A 15,756-nucleotide genomic window follows, 5' to 3' on the forward strand; every position below is an offset into this window, starting at 1 on the left:
AACTTTTTTGATGGATGCTGTTATGTTCTGGGTTGTTTGTGGACTCGGGGTGGTAGCAGGAGCGATCACAGAAGCAGATTTTAATAAGTGCTTGAGTAGACATATAATGTGGCAGTAAATAAAAGTCCAGGAATATATAAATGTGCACAAGAGTTCTGTGGTGGAAGTAAAAAGGGTTAATGTCCAAGTAGAAACAATTAAAGCTGTCCAGGTGTGCAGGTAGTGAAACTGAAAATAATCAAGCCAGGTATGCAGGTAGTGAACTGAAAATAAACAAGCCAGGTATGCAGGTAGTGAACTGAAGCTCAGGATGTCAGCAGGCTCAGGCACTCAGGTATGGGCAAGGGTGATGGAGGAATCGGGGTAGTCCAGTGGGAGCTAGGAGCTGACAGGCAGACTGGCAGACAACGAATTCACAGGAACAGGATAAGCACAGAGAACTCCCTCTCAGCTAGGCTGAGATACACGTTGCACTGGCAAAGAAGGAAGGCACTGACCCTTCCTAAATACCCCATGCCGTGCTGTTACTGGCCGGAGGGAACATGTGCCTCACCAGGATTGGCCAGCCGCATCACATGGCCAGAAGGCAAAATGGCGGCGCCCATGCCAAACGGAATGGAGACGCCGCCAGGCCTTACCAGCGCAGAGTGACAACAGGCCTGCACAACAACACGCGCAGCCAAAGCCCCCCACCAGACACCAGCTCCGCCACCAGACAGCCCGCGCCACAATGACCTCACAGGTAACACTCGCCTAGCGCCATGCTGAAATACCCTGGTCGTGACAGATGCGCTGCAGATGACGTAACAGGGAGGAGGTCCCTAGATGTTTAAGATCCCTACCTCTGCTTACTCTAGCTTTACAAATGGTAGAGTTGGCTTGACAATTGTTGTCCGGATTTGGGTAGAAATAATTCTAAACATTAGAAGTGGATTTTTTTGTCTTATGCCCAGACATGACAAGGGGCTGTTCCTTATCATGGGAAACAACTGTTTCTTCCACTGGTGCCTGATTTACACAAACAACAATCCTCATCATCATTAACATCCTCATCATCAACTTCCTTATTAGAGTCAGCTACACAAATATCCTCCTCATCCTGGTGCACTTCCACAGAAGCATCCTCTATTTCTATGTCAGCATGTTCACTTGTGCTTACGTCATCATGAGGCAGAACCACCAGTGATAAATAAAGACCAAGGCCTTAGCCTTTCCTTGCGATTTCATGTGGTGAAAGGCATATTGCCAATTTTATGTCTTTCTGCAGCTAACTTTCCCTTTGATGTTTTTTCTTTACCACTGTAAAAGATTGGTTCTTTGATTTTAGATGCCCTGACTTAAACACTGTATGCCCTTGGGCATCGACTTTAGTAGATGACGAAAATGGACTAATATCGTCATGACTGGTGGCACTGGCAGCAGCTCCAGCACTAGTATGTGGTTCCTGCTCTACTCTCAGCTGATCATTCTCCAAATCAACAAACACGAGGAAGTGGGGTACATCACACATGTCAATTTGTACCAATTTTAAATATTACACTATGGTATCAATGCCCTACAGTGTCACAATATTTTGTATGAAAAGAATAACACACTCCGCTACCACTTTTATTTTTTTTACACTTGAGAAGAGCACTCCTGATTGCCAGAGCACCCTCCCTGGACAACACAGCACCGCTTTATGAACTGCAGTCCTAGCCCCTTGATGGACAGGACATCAACACAGCCTTCAGCCCCAGACCCCTACAGGACAAGTTGGACAACACACTGACACAGACAGTGACAGCAACACGTCTGTTCAGTTCACTCTCCACAAACAGAGTGAAAATGGCGCCAATCACCGGGACCTTTATAGAATCCAAAACCGGCTTCTAACAGCGTTATCTGACAGCGGGAGGATAACGTTTTGCCTCATTTTGAGATTATAGTCAAGCGGGAAAACCCGAGCCGGACTCAGATCTCTGCTCGGATCTGAAAGTTTGGGTGGGTCCGGTTCTCTGAGAACTGGACCCGTTCATCACTAGTTAAATTAGTAGTGACCATTAAATATAGTGGGAATTATATAATATATATTAATAAGGAAAATACAGTGACAAAAGAAAGTCAAATCCAATTATATTTCACAATATTCAATATTGCCTTCAATAAATGTACCATGATAAATGATAAATGAACTTTTACTGTGATATGTAACTTTGACTACCTTAACTTCTCTTTTTGATTATGTATATATTATAGTAAATAGACAGGTATGGGTTGATTGCAGCCAGAGGCATAACCAGAACTTTGTGGGCCCCATAGCAACATTTTAAAGGGGGCTTTCTCTAATGCTTCTAGAGAGACACCTATCTCTACAGTGTTTATTCATTTTATGCCTCATAATATTGATCTAGTTCATTTAATGCACCGTACAGTAATAGTGCCCTAGTTTATTTTATGCCCCATAGAAGTGCCCTATTTCTCATTTTACCATACATGCCACCAGTACATTTTATTCCTCCAGTTCATAATATGCCACATTATAGTGTTGCCAGTATATATTATGGCACACCGTGCTTCACGTTCACATTATGCCACACAGGGGGCAGGGACCAACTAGCTTCTACCTGAGGGGACACTTCCTAATGCAGGAAATTCTACTTAGAAATCTTCTTAATGTATGCACACTATCACACTGTCCCTTCTGGCACCATCCTAATCTCGGAGATTAGTTCCCGTCCCCTAGATTCATAAAGGCAGTAAAAAGCCTTCTCTTTACGCATTAGATCAGCTGTGTCTGTGTACACGAAACAGGAGTGTGCAGATGGATCATATCAGTGTGGAGCTTTACTGAGAGACAGATTGTAACTGACTTTTCCCTCTTTTCAGGCCCGGTAATTTCAGGAACTTGGTAGACCAGTATATGAGCTCGGTCCAGGGCCACCTAAGCTTCTAGGCCCCAAAGCAATGACAACATTTACACCCCATGATTGCAGCTGATCAGTCACTGTGTTCTGGGTCTGTGAATAATAGGTCAGGGTACATGCAGCTCATTGCCCATGATAATTTTTATTAGGTGTGCTGGTATTTTTTAATGTCTTTTTATTTGGTTCTCTGGTCTTTCGGCCCTGCCTGCCTCCTTATCTTGCCTGTTGACCGCCTGCCCTGACCTCAGCTTTGGATTTGGACTACTCTTCCTGATGCTGATTTGTTGCTGCATATTTGCGAAAGCTGGCCTGAGGGGATGCAGTCAGGAAGCTGATGGTCGAAATATTTGTTTATGTTTATTTGATTACTGTTTTATTTCAGTGGTTTTCTAGGTCTGGTACCTGGTATCCCTTATCATTAAACATCTCAGATTCACGCATAAGTCCTGGTTGCAGCTGACTACTAATAAGCACAACTAGTTTTAAGAGAAAGGGAATTCTGGTATAGGTTAAGATTAGGCTCTTCTGGTTACTATTGTTTGACGATAGAGAGTCTGCCTAGATTGCAGGTGCTAAGGGGATAATTATGGGCGAAATGATTTGATTCTCCAAAATGTTGAAAATAAAGACATTTTATTGGACTGTCAAATCTGGGCAGGGGTCTAATGATAGGCGTTGAAACCCCCCTGGGAGGGTTAGGCTAGGGGAAGGGTGGGTTAGGGTTATGCACCTTCGAGGGGAGGTTAGGTTAGGCACCTCCCCAGGAGATTTAGGTGTAGGCTGCGGGGATGGGGGGTTAGGGTTAGGCACTAGGGGGAGAGGTTAGGGTTAGGCACCCCTAAGAGAGGGTTAGGGGGAAAGTAGGGTTAGTTTTACTTACCTTAATCCCCTGTTGGGATCTTCACTCCTGTTGGTCTTATGGCATCGGGATTTGAACTGCCGGCCATAGGGCCGGCGGTCATTCATACTGAGTCCGGCCTGAGATTGCGTATTTGTGTATGTTTATTTGTGCTAAGTGGATAATTATGGGCGACATGATTTGATTCTCCAAAATGTTGAAAATAAAGAAATTTTATTGGACTGTCATTCATACTGAGTCCGGCCTGAGATTGCGTATTTGTGTATGTTTATTTGATTACTGTTTTATTTCAGTGGTTTTCTAGGTCTGGTACCTGGTATCCCTTATCATTAAACATCTCAGATTCACGCATAAGTCCTGGTTGCAGCTGACTACTAATAAGCACAACTAGTTTTAAGGGAAAGGAAATTCTGCTATAGGTTAAGATTAGGCTCTTCTGGTTACTGTTGTTTGACGGTAGAGAGTCTGCCTAGATTGCAGGTGCTAAGGGGATAATTATGGGCGACATGATTTGATTCTCCAAAATGTTGAAAATAAAGAAATTTTGTAAGCATTAGTTCCATGTCTATCCCTGCCTTTCACATACCTTCCACCTTTTAAGCTGGAGAAATCGGGACAAACACTTAGCTGCGTGTGCATGAGAAATGTTATGGTCATGCATCATGGGGCATGTCCAGCACTTCAAACATGTTTTTTTTTTTTTTTTTTTTACTGAATCAACATTAGACGTGGACAGGGCAATATTCATAGTACAAAAGTTGATAATGCATTCAAATTGCAACAGCAACATAGTCTGAATACAGTATGGGCAGGATGTACTAAAATGTACAGGATGTACTACATTCCGCCACTTGTCGGTTCCATACTACGTATCACGTTATGTATCAAGAAATGCGATTTAAATCGCAAATGACAGCTCTACCGGTAAGAGCTGTTTTTTGCGATAGAGAGACCCAGAAATCCCTCTGGCGTCCTGCGCATTCACAGCATGACAAGTGCGCCGTGGGCGGTTGCTGGGTGGGATCCGATTGGATTCCTCTCAGGGGGAAACGTGAAAAGAAGCCCATAGGCTTCTATTGAGATGGCGTTACCCACTGGGTCCAAGCTTCATACATACGGAAATGCGGCCAAAACTCAGAAAACAGGGGTTTTCTGAGTTTTTGACTGCATTTCGGCCTTTAGTACATCTACCTATATGTTTTAAGTATATCTTCATTAGAGATGTGAGCGGACCCCCATGTATTGGTTTTGCAAAACCACCCTCAAATGTTTCGGTTTTGAATTCGGATAAAAATCGATTAAAAATCGATAAAAACAGCTAATTTGTCCGAATCCAAAACCCGTTTCCGGCAACAGACCCGAACCGGGACTCTGGGCCTGATTCAGAGCCGGACGCTCTGACCAGAGCGCTCGCTCTGAATCAGGGCCCTCCTACCTAAAAATGGAGAGGCCTCCTGGCCGCTCGCATAGCTGTGGGTGACCACCAACAGCTTATGCGAGCGGCCAAAAAGATGGTCGCGATGGTCAAAACCATCGCGACCATCGGGCTTGCGACGAGACCCTGCGGTAGGGTCTCGCTGCCGCAAGTGCTTTTGGCTCTATCAGAGCCAAAAGCACTCCCACTGACATCACTAGTGATGTCAGTGGGGCCGGACCCAGACGGTAGGTGTTCCTATGGGAACGCCTCCGTCTGGGCAGCAACGCCCCCGGCACGCCCACCAAAGGGGGCGTGCTGTCACTCACCATCGACAGCACACCCCCTTTGGTGCGAGACCCATAGCGACAGCTTGGCTGTCGCTATGCGGGTCTCGCGCATGCGCACGACGGAGCTACCTCTGTCGTGCACATGCGCATTAGGGCACCATCGACCCGCTTGCGAGAACTCAGCGCTCGCGAGCGGGTCTGAATTAGGCCCTCTGTTCGGATCAGGACACAAAAGTGAATCCGAACCTTAATCCGATTCTACTTGGAACCCCTAAATTTCGGGTGTGTTTGGATTTCAGATATCCAGACCCGCACATCTCGAATCTTCATATGTTCGTGCAGCAAAAGTTGTTAAAATATTGTCAGAAACATTTTTACAGATGCTTTCAATGGAATAAACAGACATGTCTATAGGTAATGCTATCTTCTCAATAAGAATGGATCTGGTCCCAAATCTGACCTCACTATGGTTGTAGGCACTCCTATATGCAATGCTCACACAGCATAATATTACAGTATAAGGTAAAGCGAGGAAATTATTTGTTACTATAACTAGATCGGTGTTGGAGAATACAACAGTTTAATGAGTCATCTAAAATCAATAAAAACAATTGTTAAGAATGCATAGAAAAAGAAAATTGTTGGATATTGGGAAACATGAAAAGTCAGGGCAAATAAAAAAAATAGAAATTTTACTTTAAAGTTCAATTATGGTATGATTATTTGTTCAATGGTTTGTTCTGCATAAAGGTAAACTTTTTTGCCTTGTTTTGCACAGCTCTATGGTGACAGCGGATAAACTAATTTTACTACTGATGTCACTACTACAGTTTGTAGTTGCTTCATTTGAATTAAACAAAACAACTGAACGTTAACTCTTGAAATACATGTTGTAATGTCAGCATTTTCAAATGTAGAATACAGAATCAAGAACAATTTTTTACTTAATTTTGCTTGTTTTTTTTCATTTGACAACTCCTAATTATATAGACAAATCTCAAGACAACTATGCAGCAGCCTAACAATCCCTGTAATGCTATACATGTACAGCTATTAAATGATAATAGTGTTCACGGAATGTGTGCATATTAAGTACTAGCTGGGATAACTTGTGTTGCCCGGGTTGAAGACTGGACCCTGAGGTACACCTGTAGCCTTTATTTGTTTACATTGTCATCGCCTATAACCCTATTGCATTGATCCTGTAAAGGGCCCCACTGTTTGTTAACATGCATGCCAGCTGATTACAGTTGGTACACTGACAGGCAGTCATGGAGAGACAGCTCTGCCAGTCGCAAGACAATCAGAGCTTGTGGACCGGCAGCCAATCAACAGTGTTGGCTCCTGACTGGCTGCCGATCCGCGAGCTCTGATCGGCTCGCAAATGGTGCCAGATTCAAACTGCGCTGGTGCTGTCTGTCTATGTCTGCCACTGCCAGTTGGTGTGCCAGCTGTAATTAGGTGGCAGCCCGGCCCCAAATCCACATCTGATGGCAGCTGATGACACACAGAGGGAGGAAAGTGGCTGCTGGAGGGACACGGGGAGGTAAGTTGCTGGGGGGCATAATGTGTAAGGGGCACTACTATTGTGGAATAATGTGTTTTATGGGGCACTACTACTATGTGGCATAATATGTAAAGGAAACAATGTGGTATAATGTGTTAGGGGGCATTACTGTGTAGTGTAAGGGGCATTACTGTGTGACATAATGTATAAGAGCACTACTACTGCATACCATAATGTGTATAGGGGATACTACTGCGTGGCATAACCTAAATGGGGTCTCTGTGGCATAACAATATGGGCTCTTTGTGGGGGCAAATGTATGTGTCTTTTTACCTCTGGGGTGGGGCCTTTTAATATCTTGCAATGTGGCCCACAAAGTTCTAGTTACGCCCTTGCATGCAAACATAGAAACTCTGGATTTCATATGAACTTGCATGAGTCATCAAGTTTGCTCAGGTAGAATCAGGATAGGACTGCCAGGATTAGAGTCCCGGCCCTCCGCTGGATCCTTTTGGCACTTGCCGGAGGCTGCCTATTACAATGAATAAAGTTTAGTGTTTTTTTTTTTTTAGACAAGGTGCGGTCATGATGTCATGCGCACCACACACACACTGAGGAGCCGGTCACAGCATGATGAGCACAGCCGCTGGGTAACATCTAGATGCCCAGTGATGGTGAGTATCTGTGGACTGTGGGGGCTGTATGCGGTGGGGCCAGGGGCTGGAGAGACAGAAGGGGGTTGGATCTGGAGAGACAGAGGGGGGTTGGCTGGTGAAACATACGGGGGCTGGCTGATGAGACAGAAGGGGTTGCTGGCTGGGTTGACTGAAAGGGGATCTATACACAACTGAGACAGGAGGGTGGCTGGTAATAGAGAAGGAGGCTGGCTGGTGAGAGAGAAGGGGACTGGCTGGTGAAAGAGGAGGGCTGGTTGGTGAAAGAGAAGGGGGGCTGGCTCGTAAGAGAGAAGGGGCTGGCTGGTGAGAGAAGGGGGGCTAACTGGTGAGAGAGAAGGAGGGCTGGCTGGTCAGAGAGAAGGGGGGGTGGCTGATCAGACAGTAGTGGGTGCTTGAATAAACAAGTGTGTGATGGCTCTAGAGACAGAAGGATGTGCTGGCTGAGAAGACAGACTGGTGATAGAGAACGGGGTACTGGCTGATGGAGACAGAAGGGGGTGCTGGCTGTAGAAACAGCAAGGGGGTTATTATATCCATCATAATTTTATTATATTCTGTACGTTATAAGTACAGAATGTAATTAGAAAATATGGAGGGGCGCCAGTCCATTACTTTGCCAGGGGCGCTTGGACCCCTAGATACACCCCTGGCAGTAGAGTATCTATAATGGGTTCAGGGGGGCCCACACCGCACACCCTGCACCCATATAGTCTTTATATCCAGAGTGCTGCTCTGCGGAGCAGCAAAGATCACTGGGAAAATGGTGGTGGCCATTTTCCCGGTGACTTGTGCATGCGCAGTACTGCTGTCAAACGGCATGGCATTTCCCAGGACACCCGCGCATGCGCAGGATCTACTGCATTGCGCATTGCTAGAGAGAGGAGTGGAGAGAAGTGCGGGCCCCCTCCTCTCTCTTAAAACGTCCCTGACGCCTGGTCAATTGATAACACTAGTTATTTTATAATGAATGATGACTTGAAGGAAGAAAGTGTCCTCCCCTAAAAATGTGACAAACTTTGTGTAAGCCAAAGCAGTGGTTATTTCAAATATGAGTCAAACATGACTAACTGCAAGCCTTATTCACAACAGACTGTAATACTGTGGTGTACAGTGATAATAAGGATGAACATTTGCACAAAGAGGTAAAAACATACAGCCACTTGATATGCCTATCTCTGGTGTAGACGTAAAAATGCTCAGACAACCAAACTACACATTGAAACTAGGGGGTATATTTACTAAAGTGCGGGTCTATAGAAGTGTAAATGGTTTTGCCATAGCAACCAATCAGATTCTAGCTATTATGTTCTAGATGGTGCTAGATAAATTCTGATTAGTTGCTATGGGCAACATCTCCACTTCTAAAACCTGCACTTTAGTAAATATATCCTTGGAGTTGCTCTTATCCTTTTTTCCAGTGCCGCTATATGTTAAACCTTCATGCACAAGATCGGAGGCATATTGACAGGAAGTGCCACGTTGCACCCAGAACAGAGCTCAGGGTTGCGACTGATATTGATCATTCACCGGTACTCACCCCAATGCGGCCATTAACAACGGAGCTAGCGGAACAGTCGATGGTGAGTCCAGGTTACCCAGCCCTTCATCTGCTGGCAGGAGCAGTGGTCCCACTGTGCTGTCGGTGTCCACCCCGTTGCAGCTCGGTCATTGGATTCTACCAAACCTGTGCACATCATTGTGCATTACCATCTGGCCTTCTGTGTTTTCTCCCCCTGGCTACAGATTCACCTTAGCTGCCTAGTTTAGTGAGCTTATTTACACCTGCTTCCATTAAGGAACAGTCACTGTGATATGCCAGGTGCTCTCTACACCTTGCCGAGCATCTAATACATTCTATGGTGATTTCCAGCTTGGATATCCAGTTCCCTTTATTGGTGTGGAGTTCTTTGTGCACTTGGCCTATTTCATCTGAGGATATTTATTAATTACTATTAAGAATTCTTGTGGACTGAATTATTTATTATGCACGGTGAGCACTCTCTAGTATTCATGAAAAATATTTTTATGTATTTGTGTAATAGGGATCTTATTTCCTATTTTATCCTTTTATTGTGCTATTTATAGTGATTGATCCCTAGGTATCTATAAGTATGTATTATTACATTATTTCATTATTTGTAGTAAATTTTGTGATTTATTATATCTAATATTTAGTGTATTTGTGTTTGCAACGCCAACCCACCTTTTCTTTATTCTAACTGCACAATGGTAACAGAGCCAGTTCTAGACCAAGTGGAGCCCAGGGCAGACATTTCCTTTGTTCCCCCCCTACCATGACAAAAATTAACATAGCTGGGGACAATGTTGTCAACATATCAGCCCCAGAGCCACTTTATTCCCCTTTATGCTAGCCCAGAGTCCCCTCATTCCGCATTCATTATATATCTCATGGCCCCTTTCCGGATTGCAAAATCTCTCTTCCGAGTTTCGACTGAAATCCACAACAACAACATTACATTGCATTTACATCATACTGTACTTGCCAACTGTCCCTCATTGTCAGGGAGACTCCCTGAAATAGTAGTAATCTCCCTGTCTCCCTGAAGAGTCTAGCAATCTCCCTCATTTCATCCTTACCCCCATTATGAGGCTGTTATATTTAAAAAAAACAGATATCTGTACATTCATATGGGATCATTAGTATAATTTCCCTGCATTGGTTATATAAGGCACAATGATGCCTATGGCTACATGTATTTTCTGGAAAGTATTAGTGTGTTTTCATTAGAGATGTGCCCCTTGTTTTGGTTTTGGTTTTGGATCTGGATCTACCCTGGTTTTGGAGCTGGATTGGTTTTGCCAAAACCTCACCTCCGTGTTTTGTTTTCGTGTTTTGGTTTTGGATCTGGATTTTTCTTAAAAAATCATAAAAACAGCTAAAATCACATAAAATGGGCCTGTTTTTGTTCCTACAGTATAATTAACCTCAATAACATTTATTTCCAGTAATTTCCAATCAATTTTGACCACCTCACAATATTATTTGCTTAATCTAGTTAAGGCCAAAAGGTTGCTGCCAGCTAGCTGGCTGACTAAGCTAAGTAACACAGTGAGTGGCACTAACATGTGGCAGTTCAGTTTCTAATTTCCAATACGGATACAGTGTGTTGGATACACCAATAGTTCACTTACTGTTACAGCAGTGTCGGCAGAGCGGGGTTGCTGACGGTGTCCTCAGTACATGGAATGGCAGTGCTGCGGTACTGGCAGTGTCCTCAGTGAAGGGTACTGGTGATTTCGGCAGTGCGGGGGTGCCAGCAGTGTCTTTAGTGCAGGTTTGCTGGCTGTGTCGGCAGTGCGGGGGTGCAGCGGTGTCTTAGTGCAGGTTTGCTGGCTGTGTCGGCAGTGTGGAGGTGCAGCGGTGTCTTAGTGTAGGTTGGCTGGCTGTATCGGCAGTGCAGGGGTGCCAGCGGTGTCTTTAGTGCAGGTTTTCTGGCTGTGTCGGCATTGCGAGGGTGCCAGCGGTGTCTTTAGTGCAGGTTTGCTGAGCTGTGTCGGCAGTGCGGGGGTGCCAGCGGTGTCTTAGTGCAGGTTTGCTGGCTGTGTCGGCAGTGCGGGGATCCAGCGGTGTCTTAGTACAGGTTTGCTGGCTGTGTCGGCAGTGCGGGGGTTGCTGGCGGTGTCCTCAGTACATAGAATGGCAGTGCTGGCAGTGTTCTCAGTAAAGGGTACCGGCGGTGTTGGCAGAGCGGGGGTGCCAGCAGTATCCTCATTGCAGGTTTGCTTACTGTGTCGGCAGTGCAGGGGTGCTCTCAATGCAAGGTTCCGGCGGTGTCGGCAGAGCAGGGGTGCCAACGGTGTCCTCAGTGCAGGTTTGCTGACTGTGTCGGCAGTGCAGGGGTGTTCTCAATGCAGGGTGTCGGCGGTGTTGGCAGAGTGGGGGTGCCAGCGGTGTCCTCAGTGCAGGTTTGCTGACTATATCGGCAGTGCAGGGGTGCTGGTGGTGTCCTCACTGTGGGAGTGTCGGCACTGTCAGCAGTGTGGGGGTCTTTGACGGTGTCCTCAGTACGTTGGGCAGCAGTGCAGGAGTGTCGGCAGCGGTGGTGTCGGCAGCGGGGGATGCTGCCAGTGGGGGTGCCAGCGGTGTCGGCAGCGGAGGGTGCCAGCAGTGTCAGGTGGTGTCAGGTGGCGGGGGATTTCTCCTTTTTTCTCCTATTTTCTCATTTTTTCTCCTTTGTAGTGTTTTCAATGGGCTTAATGCTGATTGGCTGAGAGCCGTGACAGACGGCTCTCTCAGCCAATCAGCGTTAAGCCTGCTGAAAACAAAACCTCGCAACTCGACAGAGGGGTCGAGAGGTCTTGCCTCGGGTCAGGGATCCGGGGCAGACAGGGAGATCCGAGCTGCGCTCGGATCACAATCGGATCCCCGAAATTCGGGTGGGTCCGGTTCTCAGGGAACTGGACCCGCTCATCTCTAGTTTTCATCAACAAATAGATCTTACTAACTGCTTTGGGGTGTTTACATTTGGATGTAAGGCAATGTTATGACACACCTCTCAGATGTAGCAGTACACGCCCACTTTAAATCGCGCTCATTGGTGCTACTTTAACAGTCTCCCTGAAATGTTTTTTCAAAAGTAGGCAAGTATGATCTACATTTACTTCACAGTTTGGAAAATCAAATACAGTAGAATTAACATTTAGTTTACATAGGGGAGAAGGGTAGTAAATCATATAGACATGTACCAGAGCTGTAGCAATTCAATTTCTATTTATATCACCTTTCAAATGCAAACCAAAAGAAGCATCAAATTATACACACGCAACCACTATATCACATAAGTACGATCACTGACACATTATGTAGCAGTGCTCTGTTACACACAACTGCATGCATTAAAATAATAATGATGTGGGTTTTTTAATGTCAGTCAGTTGGGTTCAATGCAAAGCAATCTGTGGATGTTATTTAAGGAAGTGTTAAATGGTTGTTACACAATGTAAATATATTTTTTTACTTTATTTGCAACTCGATTTGCACAAAAGTGCTTACAACTTCAAAGGAATGCCTAGGTTTGCGGAGCAATAATAGTCACAGAAATTTGCACAGGCAGTGTGGAGGAGATAGGTGGAGTGAAGTCATTCCCAATCGAAAGGATTTTATTTTAGGTAGCTAGACTCCAACAAGATAAATGGGAGGATTGAGAGCTTTTTCAGTGGTGTTCATTGCCATGCACAACCATTCCCCCTCTGAAAAAAGGGCTCTACACTAGCTAAGACTTTTTGACCTATACTTCTAATGTCCCATTCACAGCTCACTGCAGTAACGATAAATGAATAGATATAAAGTTATAAAAACGGCATGCAGTTCCCAAATCAACAGCCATCAGCTTATACTGGTTTCCACTATACCAAGGAGACCATGAGATAGGGGGTCCCTTTACTATAGTAAAACTAGCTCCAGGCACTGCTCATTCTTTTATGGAGTGTTGGTAAAAAAAAACAGTGTGATACCTCCCAGAGGCTCCCATCACCACACTAACATGTTTTGTGGCTCTTTTAGGTATGGGCAGATGGGATTGTGAGGGTAATTAATGAGACACACATTTAGTAGCCACTTAGACAACCAAGTGGTCCCAATAAAATGGACAAAGGTCCCTAATACCCCAGCTCATCTTTTCAAAAGAGTAAAAAGAATATAGGCGGACATAGACAATTTTCAAGTAGACTGTAAATAAATATAAAACCCTCTCTCACCACTGTATTAAATAAAATAAATTCTTTATTCATTATCCGTTGTCCAAATGACAAATCCAACCTTATTTTACTTTGTCATCCAAACTGGAAAACAAACAACATAAAAATCCCCATGAAAAATGAGCACAGTACAGACGACACAGAGCCTGACTATAAGTTATTCTGTGTTTCGATGGTCATGCAGATTTCTAATGGTTGGAGGACTGTGCATGCTTCAGAAAGGCAGTGCACATGTGCCTCCATACTGCTGCGACGTCGATCACAGAGCCCCGTAAGCCACAGCATGATTGACATCCTGTTGGCGTTTAGGGGCGCCATTCTAGGACACAGTTTCACAGGCCCCGGCAGCGTTGTTTAGCCAAGAATCCTGAGTAACCTGATGGGCCGCAGTGGTTACGATGCTGCATCTTCAGAGATACAGCGGTGGTGCCTTTACAGTACAACACTGAATCAGGCCCAAAAAACTATAAAAGCTGAGATTCCCAAAGACTCAACCAATCACCCTAGCCACTCGAATTGGCCTGCGGTGAAGGGGAGTCCTAATTATAGTAATTTCACATCAGTCATTTGTTGTGATTGGTTGGTATTATTTTATGGTGATTTTTGTGGGATTTTTTGAGGGGGAATTCCAGTTGTACTACATTGCATTTTCTATTTGGTTTACACAGGATCAATATCTATATCTATATATTAAATGGATGTGAATGCTCTGGAATGTGTGATGGATAAAAGGATTGTGGGATCCGATGGGCGGACGATAGCTAGGGCTAGTGGGGCATAGCTAGTGTCAGGTATCCATCTCATGTATTCAAATGTGCTATAACAACATTTTGTGATAAGTAAAGAAACCATCTGACATAACCGGCCAGTGTGAAGAGTCCTTCTTTTGTAAGCAGATTCTTACAATGTCTATATGATAAGCGTGACAGCGTGTCTGCCTGTCTGTTTGTCCTTTATGCATGGCCAGAATTTTGGACCACCAAATTTGGCATGGTGGTGTACTTGCTTTGAAGAGGAATACGAGGAGCAGGCTGCCAGGTAGGCAGCAAAATCTCACAATATATATATATATATATATATATATTATATATATATATAATATTTAGAGGGCGCACAAAACCAATAATTATATTATGGATAAGAATCCTTCAGCAATGTAAACATTGCACCATTAAATGTCCAATTAAGATGTATGATCTGATTCTTAGGTAACTTCTCTGTATTTAGAAGTAAACTTCCAAGTTTTTGATAGATGAATCTATAGATCCAGGATGAAATTTCTCAAAAAGACCCTCTTACCAGAAAACATCCAAAGAATGGCACAACGGCCAACCGTTAGATGAAGTAGACAAACATTTTATTTAATAAGTAATTTGTCTTATGACCTAAAATTGATAACATTAAAATGCTTACACAAGTAGTTCCCCATTGTCTTAACATGGGAGGATGATGGTACATTTCTGCCTTTACCCTTAATGGGCCAGATCTTAATCAAAGCAGGTTCCTCCCTTCTGACAAATGGATCACACCCGACGCTTTTCGTCCCTTAGGACTTCTTCAGGGGCTTAACAATCCAAAACTTGAAGGTTATATAAGACCCATAAAGGAACTTGCAAACTGTATTCCTTATAATGGAAAAGCTGCACTCTCAATTTGTGGTGTGCTCTGGTCCAGGTCCAATATCCTACTGGTACTATAGAGGCACTCTTTTCTTTGATAAGGTTGCTGACCGTGGAATTCTGAGAATTGGGGAGAAAATAGGGTATCATTTGAAATTAAGGCGTTTTCCAGCGTGAAGCTCCCGGGTTACCATGAAAGACTAACCTGATACGCTTAACCAACAAGCGTACTAACGATACACATATATATTGAGCACATACTTCTGAATAAATATTTTAAAATCACTACACTATCAGGTGCTTGTCCTTGTCCCCCTTTTCTTGTATATGTTGTAACACGACCGGATTAGGGGTCCCTCTCCTGGGGTAGATGAACTCCTTCTTCACACACACAGCAACCGGAAAAATAGTACACCAGTCTGGGGTCTCGTACTAGCTGGTCGGTACCAGCCTTTATTGTGCAAAAAGGAAAACAAAACATAAAAGTAAACGCTAGCCCGTCTGGGTGCTACCTAGATAAGAGGTTCCCTCTCTACAGAAATAGTGGGGCCTACTGCCTCCACCATCAACACAAGCATATGCACAAGACTTACAGGTAGTTTTCACCAAGTGTCTCTGAGCAAGCCAGTCTGCTTGCTCTCCCAGGTATGAGACACTATCTTACAATCACAGACAGCCTATATCAGCCAGTTCCAGGTGCAGACCATAATGAGCCTGCTAACAGGCTAAAAAAGCCCAAAACCTGGAGTGGCCTGTGGATGGAGGC

At 44.5% G+C, this 15,756-nt stretch overlaps 1 protein-coding gene and 1 pseudogene across 1 annotated transcript in view; both read left to right on the forward strand.

Moving 5' to 3' along the window:
* LOC148535219 (putative tyrosine carboxypeptidase MATCAP2) overlaps positions 1 to 15,756 on the forward strand; it is a 537,393-nt pseudogene that overhangs the window by 247,383 nt on the left and 274,254 nt on the right.
* Positions 1 to 15,756, forward strand: part of ITPRID1 (ITPR interacting domain containing 1) — a 262,968-nt gene that overhangs the window by 38,563 nt on the left and 208,649 nt on the right. The window contains exon 3 of the mRNA XM_088464401.1: positions 9,072 to 9,233. Coding sequence (XP_088320527.1) covers positions 9,072 to 9,233 — 162 coding nt within the window. The remainder of the gene's footprint in view (positions 1 to 9,071; positions 9,234 to 15,756) is intronic.

Source organism: Taudactylus pleione, unplaced genomic scaffold, assembly GCF_031769625.1.
Source record: "Taudactylus pleione unplaced genomic scaffold, aTauple2 ptg000054l, whole genome shotgun sequence".
Lineage (NCBI taxonomy): Eukaryota > Metazoa > Chordata > Amphibia > Anura > Myobatrachidae > Taudactylus > Taudactylus pleione.